This window comes from Castanea sativa, chromosome 11, assembly GCF_040712315.1.
Source record: "Castanea sativa cultivar Marrone di Chiusa Pesio chromosome 11, ASM4071231v1".
Taxonomy (NCBI): domain Eukaryota; kingdom Viridiplantae; phylum Streptophyta; class Magnoliopsida; order Fagales; family Fagaceae; genus Castanea; species Castanea sativa.
Window position 1 is genome coordinate 44,262,365 of NC_134023.1, and position 27,116 is coordinate 44,289,480.

The following is a 27,116-nucleotide window of genomic DNA, read 5'->3' on the forward strand; positions in this document are numbered from 1 at the left end:
TATTTATTGCATCCTAAGGGAATGATACAATCTTAAATAAACTACACAAGAGAATATCTTATGTACCATTGTTTAAAGAGCTATAAGTTTAAGCAAAGACAAAACTTGAGAACAATATTATAAAAATACATCTCTAACTCTTACTCAAAACATTTCTTACAAAATAAGATTACTCTCCCACTAACCTACTTTTTCAAAGCAACTATACTTTTATTGTTTTTTTTTTAAATAGAAAAACAAGTTAAACAAATAAATAAAAAGAGAAGAAGTAAGAAGTTAAACAACTCCACGTTGCTGAAAAAAAAAAAAAAACCCTACGTTTCTAATACTTTATTATTATTATTATTTAAAAAACACCCTCATCTATCTTTTATCTCAAAAAAAAAAACACACACACACACAAATAGATATATATACACGTTTGATTACAATTTAAACTACTTTTTAACTTTATTTTTTTAAAAAACTAACTACTCTTAACTTTTTATTCTTATCCTTATTTATTCACGCACGTCAGAAGTCTCGAATCCAAGAGGTTCAATATGATTTTTTTATGTATTTAATCATTAATGTTGTTTTGAAAGTCATATGTCTGATTTTAGGTTCACTGCTATGTATTATGTTGTTATTTACTTATTTTTATTTTTTTTGTGTAGATGAATTTCTTGGTTAAGATTTTCGCCATGCATATTGTGTTGGGACCTCAACTATTAGATCTCTTTAAAGTTTTAGGTTTATTGTTTCAAATTAAAAACAAGGTCAAAATTTAATCTTGCTTTAGATAAGTCTTCATGTCTGTTATGTTCTATCTTACTTTAGTTTTTTATCACAACAATAGAATTCACTACACTACATTGTTAATTTCTTATTAAATTTTGATGGTATTTTACTACTATAAGAGATATTATTCACTTCTTTTGGTGACCACATCAGTAATACCTAGTAGTCCTTCCTTTCAATAATATGAAACCATATGTCTAATTTAATTAAAACGCAATCCTGCATACAGTTTTAGTTGTGGCATGTGAGTTTAAGGTTTATTGGAAAAAAAAATAATTAAAACACAATCCCAATCACCATCCAAAAAAAAAAAAACACACACACACACACCTAACCATCAACACACAGTTATCATCAAGCCCCACTCCCTATCTCCAAACCCAAAGTTTGGTTTGAAGGTCTCTGCAAGGAGTCCTAGTTGTTCCTGGACTCCAACCAGGTGATAACTCCTAACTCTACGCCTCTCAGGTCCACTCAGTCTTAGTATACTTCCAAAAGCAACACCTTGTGTATGGGACAGTGAGCCCACAAGCTCCATTAGTTCAAAGCAAAAACATTTTTCTGGACAATGTTTCTTCATTTCCGAGCATTTGGGGTGGCAAAAATATTTTGGTCAAATTGAAAACATTTTTCATTGATCAAAATACCCCCTTTAAAATCTCCAAATGAAAAAAAAAAAAAAAAAAAAAAAAAAAAAAAAACCCAAAATCTCTCAAATAATTAAAATATCCTCAAAACCTCAAATTATAAGAATATTCCCCAAAAAAGGTCAAAAACTTCAAAATTGTCCCCCCCCTAAAACAAAACCCTTAAACCTTTAAAATTATATAATAATAAAAACCCTTAAAACATCTAAAAAGACAAAAATATCCTTAAAATATTCAAAATTTGTACTATATGGATAAATGGCCCAAAAAAAAAATATTGGGCCGTGTCCGAGGACATTAACAAGGACGTAGCTATAGAGGAAGTTTAGTCGTAAAGGAGTAAAAATAAAGTCCGAGGAGAAATATCTCCTCGGCTCAGCAAAGTAGGGGTCAATGATCCGACCTTTCATCAAGGACAAGGTGTAGACGATCATGTTGGCAAAGATAAGCATTAGAGGGGAATAAGACAAAGGAACAATGAGAAATGTCTAAGAGGAAAGCTGCTACCACCGCATTGAATGCTCTGCAGTTAACTCTCTAGCCGCATTAATATGAAGGTGATACCTAAACAGTAACCTCCAGCCTTACAGCTACCCATGAAGACTTCAGAAATGTGCTGATTGGACAAGTATTAAAGCCAGCAATGTGGTCTACATGTGGAGAATTGAGATGAAGTCTGAGAGAAATATATAAGAATTAACATCGTCCAAGGAGATTTTTTCTTGCTTTCAAATATCATTTAGCCTACTGTGATTACTGTCCAACACCTTGGAGTTCAATTTCTAGCCCACTCTCTATAAATTCATTGTTTTGAGCTCTTTGGGCCTTAGTCCTTTTCACTTTTTGGCTTACCAAGCAAAACATGCCCTTACATGTACAATATACCCAAAACCCTAAAAATGACTAAAATACTCTTGAACTTACAAAATAATGTAAATAATCTTAAACTTCCAAAATGATCAAAATACCTTTAATGTTGAGTAAAATACCACTTAGAAGCCACTAAACTAATAAAAGTAACTTATAAAACCATTGAAGATTATGTAACATACCTAAAAGCCTCTAAAATGACAACAAAATGCCTCAACTTTGAGAACACCCCCAAACTTTTTATACCACACAAAATAGCTTTCAATTGTCCTTTTAGAGGTTTGATTGATTTATAATTATACATGTGAATATTTAGGTAAATAGGTGAGTTGAGTCTCTTCTAGATTAAGTGGGCCTCTAAAATGACCACAAACTACCTTAACTTTGAGAATCACCCCCAAACCTTTTAAAGTCACACAAAAACAACTTTCAATTGTCCTTTTTTATTGTTTTGTTTAATATTGTAAAGTGTTGAATTAAAATTTGTGTGTATAATGTACACATAAGGTTGAGTTCAAGTTACACCTAGTCTAAGCAATTTTATACCACCCAATAACTTGTTAATAAATTTATATTTTGAAAATTCTACCATTAGATTACATGTTTTATATGTTCTAAACATGCATGCTAAATTTCATATTAATCGGATGTTATTTACTATTCAATCCATAAACTCATCTTTTATACATTATTGTAAACTACAAAAACTCGAATTTATACAATTGATAGATGACATGACTATTAATCTTTAATCACCTTGAAATTTCGCAAGCATGAAGAACATACAAAGATAATCTATATATATATATATATATATATATATATATATATAAGTAGAGACCTCATGCAAGAAAAGCATGAGGTTTAGCCAGGTGGCATCTTCCTTTGGAATAATCTCTCTATCTTCCACATTACACTCTATCAATAAGTGCATTCAGCCAAAACAAAAAACAAAAAACTCTATTATTAAGTGAGACGTTACTGACCCACTTTTGTTTTCCCTTCATGTCTTTTAGGCTTTTAGCATACCCGATGCAATCAGCCAAAACAAAAATCTCTATCATTAAGTGAGACGTTACTGATCCACTTCCGTTTTCCCTTCATGTCTTTAGCATACCCGGTGCAATTACACTGTGACACAAACCTATGTCTCTTTTTATCTCTTGCTATTCTCTTACTTCTATCTCTTCTCTTTCCCATACATTTGGCCATGTCATGCTTGTGGTTTTGTCTCAACCTTTAAGGAATGAGTGCAGAAGATGAAAAGCCCTCAAATCCACTATGTACATGTTCTCCATGCTTACAAAAACTTATCTTTCACGCTTAAGCTTTGTTAATTTCTTCTCTCTTTGGATACTGTAATTGCTTCACTCATGCCTATTTTTGCTTTAATTTTAATGTATTTAATCCGATGATATGCCAAATTGTGAGAAGCATAGATGGAGTTCTAGAATTATATAAATATTATATTATATTGCTTAAGTGTGTGTCTTTGCCCTTTCGGCTTCATTTGTGCAGTGATGTTTGTCTCTCCAATTCTTATTATTTTTATACTAAAGGTTCATTTTTGGGTTTATATGTTTTTGGGTGTCTAATAGAAAACCAAAAAAAAAAAAAAAAAAAAAATCACTAATTCAAATGTTTGACATGAAAAAAAACTTCTTTTACAGATTAGATGCCCCAATTTTGTCTTTTAATACTTCTTTAGTAACTTGAGAAAAAGGGCTGCGTCTATGGCCTAGTGGAATAGCGGATGAAAACCAACGTTAAGATCTTTAAATGCCCCAATTTTTTTTTTTTCATATAATTTAAATTCTTCAAATTTTTTAGACATAATTTTTTGTAGTTTTATCGTAACTTTGTAAGGTTAAAGTATGTTTTTATGTGTACCTTCAATTGCAGTAGATTTTATGATTTGACTATAGAAGAAAAAAAATCCTTTGCTTGGCTGATGAGGACATTTGAGGAATAAGAATTGAAGTTTTTACCTTTTTCTATTGTGTATTCTTTAGAGTATTGATCAACCAAATTCAACATAATTGTAAACAATTAAAATCTATTAGGTTTTAAATCTATATTTTCTCACATTCCCCTGTATTTCTCATATAGAATAATGAGAAATCTGTGAAATTTATAAAGAACACACTATTCATTTGCCCATATTTTTACATAGAAAATAGCACCTCAGCCTTCTTCAGTTATATGTTAGCTTCTACCAGCATCTGTTCTTGAACCAAAATGAAGGGCAGCATGTATCAAAAGCGAATGGCATGAAAGCATTTAAATAATACACATGTTTGAGACACATACCATATTTTGAAGAGTTATTATCTGTAATGGAGCACTTGAAGAAGTCCTAAAATTATGAACTTAACAAAATAAAGAGTTCTTATCTTTTAAATTTTAATTCGTTCTTATATCTGATATAGAACTTAAGGAAGTCCTAAAACAAATGATAACAAGTCGTTCATTGCAACATTGAGTTATAAAGGGAGAGCAATTTGAATTAGGAAAAAGCAAAACTAACTACGATTGTCTAAGAATTTTGCTGAGATGTGTAGGATATATCATCTTAGATGGAGATTTAGCATATGTTATTGACAAGTTTCGATCTAAGGAGAAGGATAATTCATGGCTAGGAGAAATGGTAGAGGCAACAATATTAAGTATTATGCATAGTCATAAAGATAAATTTACATAAAAATATAGTTTTTTAATAGAATATTTAAAAATAAATTTATACAGTACCAATGCATAGCACGAAACATCAGCTAGTGTAATTTAATAATAGATTTGTCAAAATTCACATCCAATTAAAAAATATTGATTTGTGTAACATTGCTTAGAGTTACACCAGGTATAACTTCAACACAACCCATATATATATATATATAAATAATAATGAAAAAAAAAATTAAAATGTAAATAATTACTTCAAACCCAGCAAATGTACTACCAACAGTATATATATATATATATATAATAACGAAAAAAAAAATTAAAATGTAAATAATTACTTCAAACCCAGCAAATGTACTACCAACAGTATATATATTAAGCTTGACAAATTGTACCAATATTTGCAAAAAGATTTGATATTTTAACATATCTTTAATCGCCAATCATTTAAGCACTAAACAAGTAAAAACATAAACAATAATATAAAATCTAAACAAGTTTTTTCCCAATTTATCCAAAAAATAAAAATGTTTATTCCAATTACTTGCTGGGGTCCAAGACAAAACACTGGTTAGCAACTACAAAAAATATCAACCAAAAAAAAAGTACAAGATTGTTTAAAAGGTGTGAAACACCAAAGCACACTTCCAACAGAAAAGGAAATGGTAGGAACCTAGAAAACCCGCAATCAAAAATCTGTGATTGTTCACTGATGGCATGATATTGGCGGATGACCCCCCCTGCATCCACCATGCAGGTTCACCATTCAGACAATTGCCAACAGTCGCCAATTATTATGCATTTAGCCAAGGAAACACATTTGGGGAGGAAGGCAGCCGCCCTGTAAGAACCTCAACTCCAGTCTCTGTCACCTAAATGTTCATATGGGAAGAAAATAAAAAGGTGTCAAAGAGTCCGCTAGGCAGTCTGGGAACTCCATTGGAACTATCGTCAAATAATCAGTCAAAACACCAAAACATTGCAAGCTAGTTTTCCCAGTATTTGCATCAGTCATGGACATACTTATCCCATTAATTCGACAAAAATCACACAACCTTAAAGCATCAATACATATTTTCTTCCACTGGTGACAAAATGATTGCACTAAGGAGATAAATATAAGTGCCGGCACTTAAGAACACAAGCTTGAAATTCCACAGGTGCTGGCAATAGTTTTATTTATTTTTAATTATATTCTTATACAAAAATCAGAAAAGAATCACCATTACCACCGCCAAATAAAACTAAAAAACAATGATGAAAGAAGTAAAAAATGCATACGTACCAGAAGAGTGTGCTCAAACTGAGCACTGCGTTTGCCATCAGCAGTGACAGCAGTCCATCCATCAGGCCACATCCGATCACGCCAAACCCCTATTCAAAACATATCTTTAAATGTAGCTAGCAAATAAAGCATCAACTTTCAACTATTATACCCACAAATTTAACAAATTTTCAAAATACCAGCATTGATCATTGGTTCAATTGTAAAGGTCTGCCCAGCCTTCATTACACCAACTGCTTTATTTCCTGCTTGGGTTAAGGTCACCAATGCATAAATGACGCAAGAAAGAAGCAATAGTATTCTTTGTTGTCACAGTATTATAGAGAGAGTTCATGACACTTTATTGTTTAATTTCCCATGAAATTGAAAGTATCTAACTGATATAGAGAATAGTGAGCTTAAAAGCCTGCTTAATTTAGGATACTTCCTTCAACAAAAAATAATTTAGGATACTTCCATAATGGGGAATATTTGGTGCACAATGAAAAAGCTCTCCAATACCATGACCGCAATATGATTTTACCTAGTCATAGAGCAGAAAGAGTAAGAAATTATTAAATACTGTCAGCCATTTTAATAGAAAGGAAAATCTTACAATTGCAGACCAGAGATTACCACTGAGAACCCCGACATTGTAGTATGACGATTAATAACTTCCCCAATTTCACGGAATCGCACCCCAGGCTTCACTGAATTTAACAAACAAAAAAAAACTATAAATTTTAAGTTCTAATACGACGTAAAAGACTGAAAGTCTTTGCTGAATTGGTATAAAACAATAAATTCTGCAAATTCAGATCAAATGGTAGATCTTCACAAACATCTTGGTATTCCCTATAAGCTTTTGCATACTAGACATATCCAGAACAAGGTCAATTTCCATTATCCCCTCCATAAAAATATTATCCCATGCACTTTCTTCCCAGCTGACATCACTCAGCAAATTTTACAGCCATCAATTCTTTCTTTCTTTTTTTTTTTTAAAGCCAGGTCCATAAGTATATAACTTGAATATTACATACACAACAAAAAAGCAGTATAACTTGAAAAGGAAAATATTGATAGGTAATAAAATCACCAAAACCACAAAAAAATGGGTTCAGCCCTAGTACATAAGTAATATACAAAGGAAGAGCCAAATATAAAAATAAATAGAAAAAGGGAGTGTGCATCCATTACCAAGAGTACTCATTGATACCCAAAATATGGTTAGCAGGATATCAAATTCCACTAAAAACGAATTTGATTAATCAAATTTAATGAGCAACCAAGTGATCTTCCAGTCCAAGGCATTAACGGGTCAATTATGCTATGCCAGTGGCAAGTCACAGGCTTAACTTGACCCACCAAAGGATAAATATAGTTGTCAACTAGAACGACGATTGAATCACACCATCTTTTTTGAATTTTCATAGATGTACTAAATTAACAATTCATTCATGGATTTCTCAATTCTCTAAACTTTAGAATGTAATTGTTAAGAGGTCCTTTGTACACATCCTATATAGTTTAAGGCCATTTCTTGTTTTTATAAACAAAATTTTCTTTTTACGTAAAAAAAAAAAAAAAATCATTGAAAAAAGTGCAAAAGGGACAAACCCTAGTGTACAAGGAGTATACAAAGGACAGCCCAATCAAAATGTAAAAGAAAATTCAAAAAGAAAAAAAAAATACAATAACAATTAACAGAAGCTCAAGTATCTAGGAAGTCTAGAAAGAGTCTTCTAAAAAAGGTATAAGTTGAAGTCCAATCATAAAAAGGTCTTCAAAAATCATTACTTCAACTTCTCCTGGATCATTTCTTTCCCTTCAAAGGCATGGACATTTCTTTCTCCCCAAAAACACCACATTAAACACGAAGGAACGGCTTTCTAGATCTCCCCATTTCTTCTCCTTCCAAAATGTCCCTTCCAATACAATAACAATTCCAAAACGGAATAGACATCACTCAAGATTGCTTTTTGGAAGGTTAAGGTTTCAACCAAGATTGCTTTTTTCACTTGGACTGCTGCATTGGGTAAGGTCCTAACGATTGATAATCTCCATTCCATAAGGTTTGTGTTAATGATTGGTGCTATATGTGTAAGAAAACTGGGGAGAGTGGTTCATTAGATCCTTCACTGTGCTTGTGCTAGTGAGCTACGGTCTTTGATTTTTCTGTCTTTTTGAAGTCCAATAGGTTATGCCATCTAATCTCACTGCAGGTCTAGCCTGCTAGAAAGGAAGTTATGTTGGGACAGAATATGGCACGATTTGGAGTGCAGTGCCATTGTGTTTATTTTGGTTGGTGTGGAGGGAGCACAATCGAAGAGCATTTGAGGAGGTTGAACATTCTCCAACGGATCTGAAGCTGCTCTTGCTGCATACTTTGTATGTGGTGGGCTGCTTCAGCAGTTCAGTCCTCTCTATCTTTACTTACATTATTGATAGTTCTACTTTTTCATGATTTTTCTTCGCTTAGTATATCACTTTTACACTAAGTTCCTTGTATATATATATATAATTAGTGCAGTTTTATTAATATAAAATAATAAAAATCTTTAAGTTCACAATGATGAACAAAAAGGAACAATGAAAACAAAAGTACAAAAATCAAATGGCTGACTTGGTCAGATAAATCACCCTTGTAGTTTATGTACAAGACTTAATCAGTCTCTAAGAAATGTAGCATAATGCATTTTATCCAAGATTTACTAAATTTATCAAGGTTGACAAGCACACGAAACAGGCCATCAGCATAATCCTATCAGACATTAATCTTTAATCTTTACTGAAGTTGGTTTCAAGTTTACACTAGAATAATAGAACATGTTAGCCTCTTCACAATGGCTTTTTTTCAGAAATGTTGGAGTGTTGTAGAAAAGGATGTAATGGATTTTTTTGATAACTTTCATCGGCACTCTATGTTTAAGCGGTCTATGAATGCTTCGTTCCTCACTTTAATTCCTAAGAAGTGTAATGCCATTAACATTAAGGACTATCGCCCCATCAGTTTGGTGGGTAGTGTGTACATGCTGTTGTCCAAGGTGTTGGCTAATAGGTTGAGGGTGGTTTTGGATAAGCTCATCTCTAAGACTCAAAATTCATTTTTTGGCGGAAGGCAGATTCTGGATTTAGTGCTTATTGCAAATGAACGCCTGGATAGCAAGTTGAAGAGCAGAATCCCGGGTGTGGCTTACAAGCTGGATATTGAAAAAGCTTATGACCACGTGAACTGGGAGGCCTTCTTTTATTTGTTGGACCGGATGGGTTTTGGGTTGAAATGGAGGGGGTGGATTAAGGCTTGCTTTTCATCTGTCCATTTTTCAGTCCTGGTTAATGGATCCCCTGAAGGTTTTTTTGGAAGCTCTCGTGGGTTGAGACAAGGGAACCCACTATCCCCGTTTTGTTTCTTTTGATAATGGAGGTTTTAAGTAGACTCTTGAAGAAGATAGAGGAGTGTAATCTTATTAGGAGTTTTCATGTGAGAGCTGGGAACTCTGTTGGTGTGAGTATTTCTCATCTATTATTTGTTGATGACACTATCTTGTTTTGTGATGCCTCTAAGGAACAGTTGTTGTCCGTAAGGTTGGTATTGTATTGTTTTCAGGCTTTTACGCGTTTGAAGGTCAATGTAGGGAAAAGTGCGATTGTCCTAGTTAGGGAGGTGAATAATCTAGATGCTCTGGCTAATATTCTTCATTGTAGAGTGGGCAGTTTGCCTATATTTGGGGATACCTTTGGGAACTTCTTTTAAGACAACCTCGATTTGGAATCCTATTTTGGAGAAAATGGAGAAGAAGCTTTCTGGGTTGAAGCGTCTCTATCTATCTAAGGGTGGTAGGCTCATGTTGCTAAAGAGTACTCTCTCAAGTCTCCCAACGTATTTTTTATCTCTTTTTACTATTCCTAAAGCTGTGGCAGCTAGATTGGAAAGTATTCAAAGGAATTTCCTGTAGGGGTCTTCCGAGGGGTGTTTTAAATATCCTTTGGTGGCTTGGAAAAAGGTGTGTTTACCCGTTGAGATGGGTGGTTTGGGGATAAGAAGGGTGGTGCCTTTTAATCAAGCTCTTTTAGGGAAATGGTTGTGGAGATACGGTCATGAAGTTACCCATCTTTGGCGGCAAGTTATCTCCACCAAATATGGTGAGAGTCAAGGGGGATGGAAGACTAATGTTTGTAGGAGGTCTCATGGGTGTGGCCTATGGAGAAGCATTAATGAAGGATGGGAGAGCTTTTCTAAGCATCTGTCTTTTGTAGTGGGTGAAGGCACTCGTATCCGCTTCTGGCATGATAGGTGGATTGGTGACAACACTCTAAAATATCTCTATCTTGGGCTCTATGTGTGTCCAGCGGTCAAGGATGCTTGTATCTTTGAGGTTTTGTGGATTTCAGAAGAGGGTACTGTTAGAGTGTGGAATTTAAGATTTTATAGAGCTTTTGAAGATTGGGAGTTGGCTGCTTTGTATTCTCTACTTCAGCCAAACTCGTATTCCTCGAGGTAATAGGAGAGATACTCTTTACTGGCGGCTAAAAGGAGATGGTAAGTTTGACACTCGGTCTTACTACTATGCAATTCGGGGTGCTTCGAATTCTTTGTTTCCTTGGAAGGGTGTTTGGAAACCAAAGATTCCTAAGCACGTAGCGTTTTTTCTGTAGACTACTGCTCATGGTCGAATCCTTACTTTGGATAATCGAATGCTTAAGGGCCGCCCTTTGGCTAATAGATGTTGTATGTGTTGCTGTGATGGGGAGTCGGTTAACCACCTTCTTCTTCATTGTCCTATTATCCACTCCCTTTAGACTTTTATGCTTCAGGCCTTTGGTATTCTTTGGTTTATGCCAGGATCGGTGGCGGGTTTGTTATCTTGCTGGCATCAGTGGCTTGGGAAGCACAACTCGGACATTTGGAACTTGGTTCCAGGGTGCTTAATGCGGATTGTGTGGTTGGAACGAAATCGTCGATCCTTTGAAGACAAAGAGAAGATGTTAGATGAGTTAAAACTTTTATGCCATCGTATTTTTTTTGAGTGGTCTCGGTGTTGGGGTTTTACTAATTGCTCCTCTCTCTCTGAGTTTTTGTCCTCCCTTAGTTTAGTTTCCTAATTTCCCTCTGTTTGTTGTGCTGTTTGTTCCTTTTATTTCTTATTATTCATCATCATGAACTTCTTGTATTCCTCATTTTTCTATCATTTATAAAAGTTTTCTGATTATCTATCAAAAAGAGAGAGAGAGAGGGAGAGTTCATATATTACTTAATTAAAATATCCAACACATACCAATAGCTATTGCTTTCTCCAAGCTTTCATAAGTACATTGAACCAGCCGTCGAGACTCTTCATCAACATTACCCACAAAATATGTTTCATTGAGATCACCTGCATAATGAATCACCTATCGGTCAAATACAGAACTTCTTTGGCAATATTTGAATTAATTTCAAAGGGGTATAATGTTTCGTACCATGGACACCTTTATAGTACACACTTACATCAACATTTACAATATCACCATCCTCTAATTTCCTGTAGGAAATAAAACAGAATCTGCTTAGGAAAGTTTTCTTTAGAATACGCCTAGACAATGAGAAATACAGAGCCGACTACAAAAGCTCACAAAAGGAAAGTATACACAAAAGCACAGTTCTGCTACCCACTTAGAATCACTCTATATATAACAAAAATATGGCATGACTTATACCACAAATGCCCAGACATGAAATCCTAAGTACTCCTAACTAAAAGCAATACAAGTCAGTCTGCTAAGAAATTAACCAATGAGCCATAAAAAAGAATAATTACAACATAACCCAAAACTATAACATACTTTTGGTATAAATTACAAGATCATTAAATGTTTATTGTTTCAAAAAAAAAATTTGATTGCAGAGAGAGTCAAAGAAGTGAGACATGAAAAAGCATAGGAATTCACTCAGGACTAAAAAATACGAATTTGACCTGATTGATACACACATACCTTGCATCTGGAATTCCATGGCAAATTACTTCATTAACTGACCTGCAACAAGTAGACAAATTGAAGTAGATTTCCTCGATCAATAAAACAGAATCCCAAGAATCTTCATAAGAGAGTACACAAAGAAGTACCTACGTGCAGCAAGACTTTGGGAAGGAGTGATAATTGAGAGGAGATGGATATCCTCCTGCAGTAAAGTAAAATTTCAAGAATAATTTAGCATACCATTTATTAATTATATGTAAAGAATTCACATTGCCACATCTAGAACTTCAAAAAACCACACAAAGACAACTACCCTAGGCACGTAAAAAAGTTGCCAGATAACCATGAGTCCAATTACATGTGTCTCACTAGATTACCACAGGCACAGCCCAACAATTACAAACAAGAAACAACATGCCACTGTGCATGACAGTCTTAATTATAACCCCAGTAATCAAAGCATTCGGACAAACTATCACCCACAAAATTTTGGTAATCTACATGAGTGGCACTAATGATGTAATTGAAGAATGAACTCACAAAACCAATTTGGACTCCAGCATTTAATACAGTGATGAAAACTCACAAGATTAATAGAAACATTAGCCATCTTACAAGGGCAAAAAGCAGGCAGCCTTGTCAAACACATATCAAAGGTATTGGCGTATCATCCACTTCAATCTGCGAAACTGATCTTGAGCAGCGCTGCTATTTAAAGTGTGTATTCCTGTGTTTTGAAGCTGTATCTGATCTCAGGATAAATTTGGGTAAGTCTTAGATGGTTCTAATAGGGGAGGTTGCTAAGGTGGAGTCCTTGGCTGCTTTATTAGGTTGAAAATTTTCTACTCTGCCCATGAAGTATTTGGGGTTACCATTGGGGGCAAAGATATAATCATATAAACCAAAAGCAATGTGGCACCTGTTGTTGGAGAAGATGGAAAGGAGGGTAGGAAAAGACTCATTTAGCAAAGGGTGGGTGAGTTGCACTAATTAAGAGCACTCTCTCAAGTATGCCTACATATTTTTAATACCTGTTTCGGATTCTTGCATTTTGGCAAATCATATGGAGAAGTTACAAAGGGATTTTCAATGGTTTGCCTTAGGGATGAGTTCAAATTTCTTTGGTTGATTGGAAGACAGTGTGTGAGCCAATGCAATCTGGGGGTTTGGGAGTGTGGAATCTTATGCTCTTTGATAAGGTTTTATTTGGTAAATGGCTTTCGAGAGATGTTACGAAAAAGTAGTCCTTTTGGAGAACAGTGGTTCACACCAAGCATGGTACTGATTGGGGAAATTGGGTGCCCTAGACGATTAAAGAATCTTATGGTCTAAGCCAATGGAGACATATTCATAAGAGGCATCAATAGGGATCTTATGCAGGGGGCAATGGTGATTTGCTTTGTGATGTCACATTCCTTAGGCCCTTTCAGGAATGGGAATTGGAGACTTTGCATTCTTTTTTTTCTTTTATTTATTCTTGCAAGATTGGTGGGGGCGGAATAAATAGGATAGGTTGGCTTCCATCAAAGAACAAGATTTTTGAGGTGGTCTTATTATAATCATCTTCCTCAAGGCAGCCCATGTCCTTTCACGTGGAAGTGTGTGTTGAGAGTAAACATTCCTCCCAAAGTTGCTTTCTTTAAATGGACGGCTGCAAAGGGTGGAATTTTTACAATGGATAATCTTTGTAGTAGAAAATTTTGTGCAAGAAAAGTGTTGTTAGTGGATCATTTGCTCCTTCACTGTGAGTTTACTTCCCAGCTTTGGTCCTTGGTGTTTTGTCTCTTTGGCCTACATTGGACCATGCCTGGGAGGGTAGTAGACATGCTGGCTTGCTGAAAGGGGCACTTTTCTTGCTGTGCACCTTGTACAATTGGGTGGTTGATGGTGCAACCATAGCATTGTTAAAGAAAGAATATTCTCTTAGGAGGCCTAAGGCTAAGGGAAGGCCAAAGAATAAGTGTCCATCCTAGTTAATTAAGGTTTTTATATTTTATTTGGTTATTCTATAGTCAAGGGTAGTTAGTAGTTTCACAATAGTTGGGTATGGACCATTGGTTTTATTTTATTAATAAGCAGTATATACAGTGTTGTTAAAAGCGCTAAGCGCATTTAAGCGCAAAGGCCTCCTGGAGCCTACTTGCAAAGTGCAAGCACGCGCCTAATCGATATGAAGCGCACATTTAAAAATTTTTAATAAATTTAAAAAAAAAAAAAAAAACTAATGGTCAATACAACAAAACATTTTATAAAACTATTAATGGTCAATCAAGTGATCAATTAATCATATAAATTCCAATAAAACATTTTACATAATTTATATAACATTTATATAATTCTCTTGTGCTTTACAAAATATATGCAAACATGATATTTGATGGCCATTATTACAAAAATTGTTGAATCAAAATAGAAGTATAGAACCAAAAAGGCAATGGCTAAAAAGTACTAGAATGTTAAGTAATGTTATCTTTGCCTAACAAAATTAATGCAAATATGCAATGCAATCCTAATCTACATAATCATCATCCTCATTAAGCAAAGGACCATCATAATTGTCTGACTTGAGTGTTTGTTTGTGTGGTCGTGCTCCAAAGGGTCTAAAATGTCTAAAGAAGTAGGCATAGGTTTATGGTAGCACACCACACTATTAGTTTTTATATATTAAATCAATGGCTTATATCAAATATATTTAGATCTAATGGCTAAAAATCAAATCAGGATTTAATTTAAAAAATTTTACAAAAAGCTCAAAAAAGCGTGCTTTGCACTTAATAGAAAAGCTCAAAAAAGCGCGCCATTGGCCCGCTTTTGAGAGGGCACCTCGCTTTTGAGGGGAAAAAACCCCAAGGCCTGCGCGCTTTGAGCTTTGCGCTTAAGCAAAGCTTTTAACAACACTAATTATATAGTTTATGGGTATTTATGTATGGGCTTTGGTTTGATTCAAATAGGTTAGTTTACTAGTCAAACTTGGAATCCTAGTACTCATAGGAGTCCTAATACTACTAGTACAAGAAAGAGTACATATATTGTGCTCAATGTACTTGAAGGATGTAGAGTTGATTAATAAAAAATTGAGTGTTTTGAGCATATAGGCTCTCTTCTTTCTTTCTTTCTTTCTCCAATTTACTGTTCACAGGTATGCAACCCCTAAAATACCATTAAAAACCTCTTTTTCTTCTTTACAATCCCATAATCCTTCTTAAACAATTCTAAATCTAGATCACAAGTTCTCCTAACCCTAAGCCCATCACGAACACAGGAAAACATTTTCTCAATTTGTTCTCCGTCAGTAGCAATTTGGAATATCCATTCTTGGGCTGATTTGTTTGAGTTTTTAGATGCTTGTTCTCTTAGGTGATGCTCTTGTAGGCGTCCAAGTACGCTGCTTGCTTACAAAGAATGCTACATAATTTCCTTTTATTTTTATTTTTCTAATAAGCTTTTCTTATTTATCCCCCAACCCCCCCCCCCCCCCCAACCAAAAAAATCTCTAATTAAACAAAAAGATAAAGATAGAAACACCCTTGTCATATAGGATGGAGGACTTTACAAATCAATCCCCACTCAGATTCATTCTTCAAAAGACAAATTTAAAATACAACAAAAACCAAGGTAAATTAAACAAAAATAATGACAACCCTTAAGATCATATCTGAAAGTACCACTCGAGAGACATCATTGCTAAAATAGTCTAATCAATCATATATTGCATGCTTAAAAGAAAATTTTGACTCAAGGGTTAAAAAATGGAAAAAATAAAAGTGCTAACATATTCTAAAGAATGAAAAAGCTCATACCAGCCACAATAGTTGCATCATGAACCACTCTGTCAATCTCATCAGTTGTCACACCAGGCTGTATTACACGAGCAGCCGCATCCAAAACTTCCCTTCCAATCTAAGAATGACGATTGTTAAACAAAAAAAATTGAGACTCTATCTGAATGAACAGGGCTTAATAAATCAGCGAAGGTTTCAAATCATGCTCAAACATGCCCAAGTTCAGTACACAAAATAAAATATAAAATAGAGGCAAGTACAAGAAGTAAAATGGAATCCTTATTTGCTTAGAAAATATTGAGTGTGTTATCGATATAGGATCTTTAAAGAGCATTACACAATTATTTTGGCATGCTTACAGATTAATTTGCACGATGAAAAACAAAAGACTCATTTAAGGTTGTGAAAAAAGGTAGAGGAAGACCAAAAATAAAATTTGTAGTAGGAAAAAAAGGACATGCCAATTAATTAATAGATAGTATGACTTCGAATAAAATAGAATGGTAGAAAGAATATATATTGCCAACCCTGACTAATCGGTTAAAAATCCATAGTCAACCAAAAGAACTAAACCAAACTTGGTTGTTGTATAAAGCAATAAACAAAATTATAAAATTTTGACAATAATGAAGACTAAAATCATTATGCAAAATTCGTCTTCTAGGATGCATGCAGCACACAGTGCCCTTATACATGTATATTGTCAACAATGATGCACAATTCAAGGAAGACCAAGGATGAGACAATGATGCAGTATTGGCATGAATTAAAAAAAAAATGATGTCATAAGAAAAAAGATAATTACAAATAGAACTTACTCGACAAACCTCTCTCATTCTCTCAATTTGATCTGGTGTTTTGATCTTCAAAACAAAATAAATCAATTATAAAAGAGGAATTAATAAGTAAACTAAAACAAAAGAAAAGGTCCAATTTTATTGCACGTTAAATTCCACTCAAAAGTGTAAGTGCAAGTGTACCTCAACAACATGCTGCAGATCACTATTGGGCTCAGTTTTTGGGATACCCTACAAGTCAAATGGCAAGAAAAGCTGCATGAAAACCACATTTGACTCAATATAAAGAGTGTGGGTGTGGACAGTGCCCACAGCACTCTGGCTAGAAAAGACAAAATCCAGCTTCAGCAATTGCTGAACTACAATCAAATCATCAAGGACAAAGTACGTCAAATATTGAGTGAATCCATCTTTGTGGACAAAAAATCCTCTAGTGAGAAGAAAAAGACATGCATATGAGTGAAAATATGATAATCAACATGTGAAAAGAAATGAGTCAAAAAACTCACATCAGCTGCCCAGTCAGGAATCTCAATATGAGCAGGTACAGCACGTCTACTAGATATAGCATATGGCCTTAGTTCCCTGCACAATAAGAGACCACATACATGAATTTTTTTTTTTAATATTTTGGATAGGTAATGAAATGCTTTAAAAAAACAAAAAACAAAAGAAACTTGCTCCATGTGTAAACAGGTAGTGTACTAGGATGCTACAAAAATCATCTAAAGTTACATAAGTCAAGAAACTCCTCAAGTGAAGAAAAAGAATGACTGCTCAAAGTGTCATCCAATCATACAAGGAGTGCAAAAAAAACCGTTTCAACTCCACAATTGAACGCTCTACCCCTTCAAAAGTATATTAAATCTGTTCTCCAAATAGTCTACATAATACATAGTGGGATAGCACCCCATATATCTGTACTTCTGCAGAATTATGACCACCAAAAACCCCTTCCAACACACCAGCAAGTCCACCACTCACTTAGGCACCACCACATGATGCCGAACAAGCAAAACACCAAGGACCATAAACTTTATGCATAAGCACGGAGGAGAAGAAAGTGATCCGTAGATTTCCCCACTGTTTTTGCATGTAGAACACCATTCTGCAATACAAATAATTCTCTTCCTCAAATTGTCCATAGTAAGAATCTTTTCCCTAACCGCCACCCATGTAAAGGCTACTTAATTAATGTCCTTCACCTTCAAGATGCTTTGACAATAACAAGAAATTATGGTGTGAAGCATACTTTAACAAAAATCAAGGAGGTGCAAGAAGCTAGGAAAAAAATGATTATCATAAAAGATAATAGGGTAAAAAGCTCACTAAATTCCAGTAAAGAACACTGCCCTTAAAAAAGATTAGCTGCTAGCCGATTTCGCCTATTCAAAATTTTGATAATCTACTGCTGGCAGACTTTTCCATCTTCTCTCTATGTCACATAATGGTGGAAGTTTCTAAATTTCTTTCCTTAGTAACCATTATTCAGGTAATTGTAGATATAAGTCCTAATATTTACAAATAAATCTAGGAAATTTTATGTATATCTAAGACTACTTAGAACCAAACAGATGCTTCAGTCATGTATCACCAGCTAACAATACTCTATCCGATATCACAGCCTTGAAGATTTGTATAATTGAATAATCGCCCCCCCCCCCCCTCCCCCAACCCTAAATGAAATCTAAAAGAGAAGAAGAGGAGAATAAATGAATGCGGAAATTGGAAAGGCAGTGTTGAAACCTAAAAATCCCTATCCAACTTATATGTAGCATCAGAATTATCAGACATAAATGCCTGACGAATAAACCGAAAGGTATGTAGAATATGAGGCAGACAAAATCCTTGAGAAATACCCTGTCCAATCAAAATGGGGAAGTTTTGGAGTCCGAGCCTGTCCTTTCTTCAAGCAATATAGCCAACCTTCATTAAGTAAGTCTGAATTTTGTTCATGCGGAGTACCAGTCCCAAGTGAGGACAGCTTTGCCTTCAAATGCACTGCTTTATGAGAGCTCCAAGAAGCCTTGAAACAATCTTGAGTGCTGATAAGAAATAAACCATAATATGAGAACAACAACAACACAAAACAAAAAAGCATATTTGGTCCAAATTTAAAGGAATATACACTATTTTAGTTGATGTCAAAGGGCCTATGTGCAAATTATATTGAAAGAAGTTGATGAGAAGCCTTTCTCCTTGTGTCCAATATTAATACCTATAAGTATATGAAATGAAACTAAGAGCCAACAGTGTCAGCATATAAATTCTTTGGCATCAAAATATGTTCAATGATGGTTCTATATTACCACCAAGACAAGACACCTCTTGCTATCTGCATTTTAACTCAACATGCTCAATTCATGCATAATCTCCACAACCCAGTATCATGGACCAAGTTGGCATCCCATAGCATTTGAAAGTTTTACATGGAGTGTTATAGAACTCAACAGCTCATTTCAAACCCCCTACAATTAATGCAACTGGACAAGTTAATCTCAATCAGATATCCAGATGCCATGATAAAATTTTCTAGAAGACACAGAACATGTCACATAATGGATCCCTTCAGGCACAATAAAATAATGCGACATTTCAATGAATAAACCGTATAAGAAGTAGAGCCAGCCTGCATGTACTGCAACCAACTTTAAATACACAAAATAATTAGCCTTCCATCATGCATTTCACTGCCAGGATTTTGCAACTAAAAATCAACTCAGATATAATGATAAGCCATTTTTTTCAAATGATCAATATGGCCTTGGACGAATACAGATATGCATATTGTTTGATGACTATGACTTGTTCCAAACCTAAGACGTATGAAGTTCCCATAATACTGTGAAGTTCATATTTCCTACAAAGCCTCAATCTCGTCTACTTTCTACTACTGTATGCTACATTTGGCAAGTTCTACTAAACATTTTCACAAACCATAAAACACTTGATTCAAGAAATCAGAATTTACAGTCAAAGACAACCCTTAATGCTTGCTTTCAAAGAAAAATATTAATACTGAAGAAAACAGTATTTGTGACAGTATGAGCATTATTCACTGAAACCAAGGTACAACAATAACCCAAAGGCATGAACATGAATATGATTTATCCCAATAAATCAAAACCGAAAAGGAAAAAATAAATACCATTCCAAGCACATATTGCATAAAAAATGTTCATACAAGTAAAACAAAAGCAGGAAAAGGTTACACACCAGAAAGCAGCACCTTCCCGAGGGAGCTTTAATTCCACGCATTTGGGACACCTATAAACAAAAACAAAGGTCAATCGTAAATGGCAGAGCATAAGACAGATGAAAGTTGAGCCAAAAATCATTTTTCGAGGGTAAAATACTATTTTGGTCCCTAAACTTCACCAAAAGTTCATTTTTCATCTTAAACTATTGAAAAGTTCATCTTCTGTCCCTAAACTATTGAAAATGTTTCCCTTTTCGTCCTCAGAACTCTAAAAAATATCTTTCTTCATCCTTAAACTATTGGAAAACGTTTTTTCATCCCTATTTTTGTTTCTAAACTATTAAAAATAAAAATAAAAACTCTTTTACAAAGTTTAAGGATTAAAAAGGATCTTCTTAAAAAGTTACCCTCCCTTAAAAATTACCATGGTTTTTAAGTGAAGTTGTAGTGTGTTTTTGTGTTAAAACCTCTTTCCCTTTTCATTGTGTGTGTATTTGTTTCTCAAAAAAGAAAAAGGGATCTTTTTAAAGTTTAGGGACTTAAAAAAAAATTTAGGGACCAAAATAGTTGGTGGAGGGAAATTTGAACCTTAGACGTCTCCGTTTGGAGTAGTGACAAATGGAGACGTCTTTGTATTAGAACCCCTTTCTCTCTACCTCGTATGTGTTTGTTTCTAAATAAAAAAAATATATATATATCTTTTTAAAGTCTAGGGACTAAAAACAATCTTTTAGGGACCAAAATAGTTGGTGGAAGGCAATTTGAACACTAGACATCTCCATTTAGGGAGGTGTCAATTGAGTTACAAGACTCAAGAGTAGAGCCAGAAATCATTAATTAAAAAAAAAAAAAACAGTCATTGACTGCAGCTCACATTGAGTAATGCCAGCTTCATTTATAGCTTGTTTACATGGAGGGGAGTAGAGTAGAAGAAGGGAGAGTAGGCTAAATTAACTTGTTTGGATGTTTTTTAAAGGAAGAGGGAGAGAGATTTGGAGGGATTCTAACTACTTCTAAGCTCTCATTTTTAATTCTCCAAATTGAAGAATTTAAATTTAGAATAGAGCATAGAAATACTTAACCAAATAAATTACCAAACTTTAACCTTACACAAAATTACAAACCATGAAAAGGCTAATTATTTCTCTCCCCTCACTTTATTTTAAAAAAATTCAAATAAGGTAGAGGATACCAATTCCCCACCCCTCTCCCTCCAAACTTCCAAACATAGCATTAATCACCCTGCGGGGACTTACAACCGCGGCCCAAACATAAAATGCAAAACGGCAGCCCCTATTCCCCTAATACCTCATCCCTAAGTTCCAAAATCACCATACAAATAGCTTAAATTCTCAGGCTCTTTGCATTCATTGATAAATTTAATAAAACCAAAATAGTCTTTTTGATATATAATAATAATAATAATTTATTTTAAAAAAAGAAAAAAAGAAAAAAAGAAGAAAGAAGTGAAAATTGAAAATACATACTGAAGGTGAGCAGGTTTGCCACAGCGAGCGCAGGATAGGGAAGTGGTATCGGCCACATCGGAACCACCGGACATCGTTTTCACGATTATTGTTAATTTTCTGTTGTTGTTGTTTTAATTGTATTCGTGTGTAGAAGAAAATATTAGTGTGGTAAAAATACAGAAAATACTACTGTCACTTGATGATGACTGAAAGTGATTAATAGAATCAGAATATGATTGGAGGAGAAGTACAGGGACCGTCTGATGTGATGACGACAAAACGGTCAAACGAGCTTTAAAGCTTTTCTGTGAGAGAGAGAGAGAGAGAGAGAGCTAGGGTTGCAGAGAGAAATTGGACACGGAGGGAAAGGAGGTGGGTCTTGTTTTTTTTTTAATGTTTTATACTTGGTTTTTTTTTGTGAAATATTTATGTATGTATTTATTGAAAGCCAGAGGGAGATATCAACGAGCGCCTGTAGCTCAGTGGATAGAGCGTCTGTTTCCTAAGCAGAAAGTCGTAGGTTCGACCCCTACCTGGCGCGTAATTTACTTTCATTCCTTTTTTTTTGTCCTTTCTATTTTATTTTGAATACATTGCCTCTTTTCTTTTCTTTTCTTTTTTTTTTTTTTTTGGAGTAAGAAGAGAAGAAGAACACAAGCTAATTGCATTACTTTTTTCTTCTCACAAAAATAATAATAATAATAATTGCATTATTTTTCCCTTCTTTGGAAAACCACGAAATTAGTACTATAAGAAAATTACATTATATAATGCTTAAATCTCTAAAATTAAAAAGAAAAAAAAATAGTTTACCAATTTTATCATGTGTCTAGTCCTATTTATGATTAGCCATTATTCAAATTAAAAATTTACATAATTAAATTCATTCATTCATCCTTTCATTTCTACAACTTTAGCACACAATTGTTCAAAATATAATTTTTACATTCACGTTAGATGGTGAAGAATTAGAAAAATACTTGTTTGTAACTATTATGAATAGGAAAATACTAGCATGTTTCATAACTTTACATTAGATGATTAATAGGGGAGAATCATATGTGACTCACTTAATCATTTATTTTTTAAATGTAACTAAAGTCTAAAATGGTTCTTGGTCAGTTTAGAGGAAAGGGGAAAAAATTAAGGTAATGGATAGTGGTCTCATGTTATCCATGTCACTATTAAGACATGTGTAATGAATATATTTAATTAACACATATAAACTAATAAAAATGGGTCTATACTTGAATTTTTTGTATCAAGCCTTATAGCTCACAAGCTTGATCTTGAACAAATTTTTTTACTTAGGCTTAGCTTATTTATTAAATGAGCCTAAAACTAAGGCTCAAGCTTGATTTATTTATTTAAAAAAAAAAAAAAAAAAATATATATATATATATATATATACAAATATGAATGAGATTTTTATCATGCCGAGCCCAAGTTGTTCATGATCGGCTTGTTTCATTTATAGCCCTATGGCATATTATCTTAGGTACAGTGATATAAAAGAATGCTTGGAGACGGATTTCCATCTAAAATAGTACCATTGCTCGCGATAATGCTTGCGCATGATTACAAGAATTTATAATTCATTTGCATCAACATTGTCAACTAGTTTTCTTTATTTAAAAAAGAAAAAAGAAAAGAAGGTATGCTTGCTTTGCATTGCCATGTATGTATTTGAATTTTCATAAAGACACCTTCATTCATCTACATAAATATTAAATCCAATATATAATGAACTTAGCAAAAAAAAAAAATTACATTATCACAATGATAATGTTTATTTTGTATAACTCATTTTTCAACTTTTTGAAAATAGATTGTTTGGAAAAGTTGTAATTAGCAAAAGTTTGGTTTAAAAAAAACTACATCATGAACAATTAGTCCATGAAATGCTAGTGTTGGATCATAAGATTTGTCACAAACACATCTCATTACACTTATTTTACTTCTCATGAAAATTTAGCTTTTATATGTAACTAGTTGCAGATCCATGCGTTGCGCGTAATAATCTTTTTTAAGATAGTCTTATTATAATTAATATTTGTTATGTTATTACAACTTAAGCCATGTTTTGTACGCATCACCAATATATTGTAGGATTCATGGTTTGATTTAGAATTGATAATAGTAGTTATATTCTTTCATCATTTGATTCACATAACAGTTCAATTACCAATCCATAATGGTGATAGCAGTTCAAATTGTTTTGGTATTTGATTCAAAAAAATCCATTTTCAATACCTTTTAAGTCTACAAATTGTTCATGGCCTAGACACATTCAAAAAATGATATCTACATTGTAAACTATATGGCCCTTTATAAATTATATGCACAAATTTTCTAATTCCCCTAATGTACATTAAAGGAAGGTAGGTGTGTTTGTGATAGAGATTCACATCAATGGCTATCAAATCTAAGTAATAAGATTTATGGTTCTTCTATAGTATACTACAAAAATAGGCAATCTGCTATTTGCTTTGATTTGTGCTGGATAATTCTAAAGCGCCAACCTAGTCATGTCTTAATCAATATTATTATGTTTTTATTAGCAACCACACATTCCATCCATGCCAATGATCAGCAAATGATGAGCCCACCAAATAAATTAACATGTGTCCATAGCATTGCTATGTCTTCCTTTACTCTCATGAATAGTAAAATAACTAATGTGGATATTAATGATTGTAATTTCAGTTGTTTCAATATTAAAATTTAAATATGTATGACTACGAATCGGTTTCTCATAAGGAACCTAATAGTTTTATGTATATGTAAAGGTAAAATAATTGACGTTGATAGTAATGACTATAATTTCAAGTGTTTGGAATTTTTAAGCACAATGACAATTGTACAAGTATGAAAAATTACTAAACAACATTAGGCATTAAAAAATCAAAGACAGTGGCATCAACACCCTCTCATTTCCATAAAAATAAAAACTATTTTTTTTAGTCAATCTGAATTTTTTTCTCTGTCTAATCTTGTTACTCATTTCTCTAAAAGAATGAAAACATTATAGAGAAAAAGTGTAGAAAGAATGCGTGAGCATATCAAACTGATCCTTCAACTCCATCTTTCTCTTCCAAATTAATTTTAAGTTAACAGCTACCAAAAAAATAAAACATTATAATTTGTAATTTCACCAAGTTAAGTTAAAATTAATGACCAAAATAATACTAAATAAATGATAGGAGAGGTGGGTACAGATCTATAGGACTTCCACTGTCTTGATTCAAAAGAATGAAAGTGTTAGAGAGAAAAAGTGTAGAGAGAATGCGTGATCATATCAAACTAACCCTTCTACTCCATCTTGCTCTTCCAAGATAATTTTAAGTTAACAAATGCCAAAAAAATAAAACATTATAATATGTAATTTCTTCAAGTTAAGTTAACATTAATGACCAAATTAATACTAAACAAATGATAGGAGAGGTGAGTACAGACCTGCAATAGGAATTCTATTATTTGTTGTGTCAAAGATTAAGTAAGACTTGTAAAAACTTCTTTAGAAACCATATATTTTTGTAACTCTTCTTCAATTTCATTGTTGATGATGAGGAACTTCAGGCCATTTCTACTTGTAACTCTAGATACTACAACATATAATTGTCCATGAATGAAAATCAAATTTGGTAGATACTAGACACCCCGTTTCGTTTCGACTTATATCCAAGCCCCCCATTCCCAATGACGAGAAAACAAATCGCTACCAAAATGATTAGCATCGTGTGTAGAACCCAATGAAGATGACAAGCTTAAACATGACTCAATACAGTCCAAGCGCAAGCCCAACGATTAAATAGGTACGAAGCCCAAAGCCTAAAAGACAATTTGAGCTAATTTGGCCAACGCTAACAAAGAATGCGTACACACCCAATCTATGGCATACACATTCTCTTGACAGAAAACCTAAAATTACTCCATTTCTATTTTGATGAGATGTTAGGGTAACTAGCCTGACCAACCGGCTGCCCAAACGTGTCATTAAATTGTAGATACCAATTTCCCCTATAAATACCCCCATTTTCAACATCCAAGAGGGTTAAAAATTAAGTATTACCAAAACTCTATCAAAATTCCCTCAAAATGCCTAAACCTAGAGTTTTAAGACTAGAAGGGCAAAATGGTTGAGTATTAGATTGATCTTCAGATCCTTGTTGGTTTAAAGGTAGTCTCTTTTTCATCCATGTTCAAACTTCTAGTTGGTTCAAGCTTACAAACATACTATTTAAGTTCTCTTAGTCAACCCTAATCAAGTCACTCAACTCATCCTCCCACATACACAGCTGCAGTAGTCGATTTCAGCCGAGGAGTTGGTCAAAAACAATATCATTGTAAGTGCTACAAGGAAGAGATGTGGATCTTTTCCATGATCCATACTCTCCTCTTAGATTTTTGTTTCCTTTATGTTTCTTGTTGTTTTTAAGCATTAATATGTTGTTTGCATGTACATAATCTATTCTTTGCCTTTGGTTTAGTTTATTTCCCTTGATTGTGTTAAGAATGTGTAAGAACTCTTATTTTCCTCAAGATGCAAATGCACTAGATAAGATGCGTATGCATCCATATCCCTATGTATGCACTTTTCAGACCACTAGAGTTCTTGTTTTGGTTGTTTTTCTAGAAATCTTTTTTGAATCTCAACTGCATATACTAATAGAAGAGTGTGTACGTAACTTTCTTACGACATACGCCAATTTGGACCCAACCAGATTTCTTGCCTTTTTAGATTTATTTATCATTAAGGCCACGTTTTAATATTTTTTCTTATTTTGAATTTAATAGGTAACCTTAAAAGTCAAGTCAATCAAACCTTAATTTATCAAATCCTCTTAAGCCTTAAAAGATGCAAGATCCTTAATGTCAAATCAAGACAAACTAAGTATAATAAAGAGAAAAAACATATCAATTAATGAAGATTTCACTTCTATTACTAATTTCTCCTCAGAGAACTTAATCATACTTTAGAGTAAGACTTGCAACTCTATTTGGAATCTACATGCATGAGCCCACGATATGCATGATTAGGTATATACATGCACACCCTTGGATGTTGTTTTCTTTTTGCACTTACATGTTTGTATACTTGAATACTCACATGCCTCTATCCCTACCATAATGACGTGCTGATATTGTTGTCTATTTCTATGTTTCCATGCTCACATGTCTGCCTCGCTTTCCATATCTGTCTCACATAACCCGTAGACTACACCTAAGTCTAGATGCAAATGCACACTTTTGAACCTTTAGGATAAATCTAACTCCTATCTGAATCAAGTAACAATATATGAAGGCCAATTACAGCTGGTTAGGCTTGGGATGCTTACCATGTTCCCATTATGTACCCTAACTCCGAACCTTATCTAGTAGGAAGACCTTTATGGAGGCTTTTCTTTGGTTCCTAGACCTATAATCAAGCGGTAACTCCTTTACTTTTTTTAAGAGGCATTGCGTACTCCTAGGCTCACATCGATTTGAGTCTAAAACCACTTTTAGGGAGATTAAGTACCACGCACCCCACCTTCGCAAGAAGGAACCAACATGCCAACATGTCATTTAAAGGGAGTATGAATCATGGAACTTACAAATATACTCCAACATGTTTCAATGATTACCCTTGACTCTTATTAAATATCATTGCAAAACATACCGAAAT

At 33.8% G+C, this 27,116-nt stretch overlaps 1 protein-coding gene and 1 non-coding gene across 3 annotated transcripts; one reads left to right on the top strand and one right to left on the bottom strand.

Moving 5' to 3' along the window:
* Positions 1–5,437: 5,437 nt before the first annotated feature.
* On the bottom strand, positions 5,438–21,820 carry LOC142615792 (methionine aminopeptidase 1A). Of its 2 annotated transcripts, none has more exons than XR_012840857.1 (16): positions 21,467–21,818; positions 19,997–20,047; positions 18,640–18,825; positions 17,290–17,365; positions 16,964–17,011; positions 16,802–16,846; positions 16,002–16,101; positions 12,352–12,403; positions 12,217–12,258; positions 11,704–11,765; positions 11,520–11,618; positions 6,877–6,950; positions 6,686–6,784; positions 6,441–6,506; positions 6,262–6,350; positions 5,438–5,848 (listed from the first exon to the last, which is right to left on the bottom strand). XR_012840857.1 is itself a non-coding variant. In XM_075788620.1 (16 exons), exons 1-16 carry the CDS (start codon positions 21,538–21,540, stop codon positions 5,771–5,773), a joined length of 1,212 nt encoding a protein of 403 aa, XP_075644735.1. In that variant the 5' UTR covers positions 21,541–21,820; the 3' UTR covers positions 5,438–5,770. The 2 variants fall into 2 exon arrangements, 1 of the variants encoding a protein (XP_075644735.1); XM_075788620.1 differs by having other exon boundaries at positions 6,715–6,784; positions 21,467–21,820.
* Positions 21,821–21,916: 96 nt separating this feature from the next.
* Positions 21,917–21,989, top strand: TRNAR-CCU (transfer RNA arginine (anticodon CCU)). Its single transcript has one exon. It is a non-coding gene; the product is annotated as a tRNA-Arg (tRNA).
* The last annotated feature ends 5,127 nt before the right edge of the window (positions 21,990–27,116 follow it).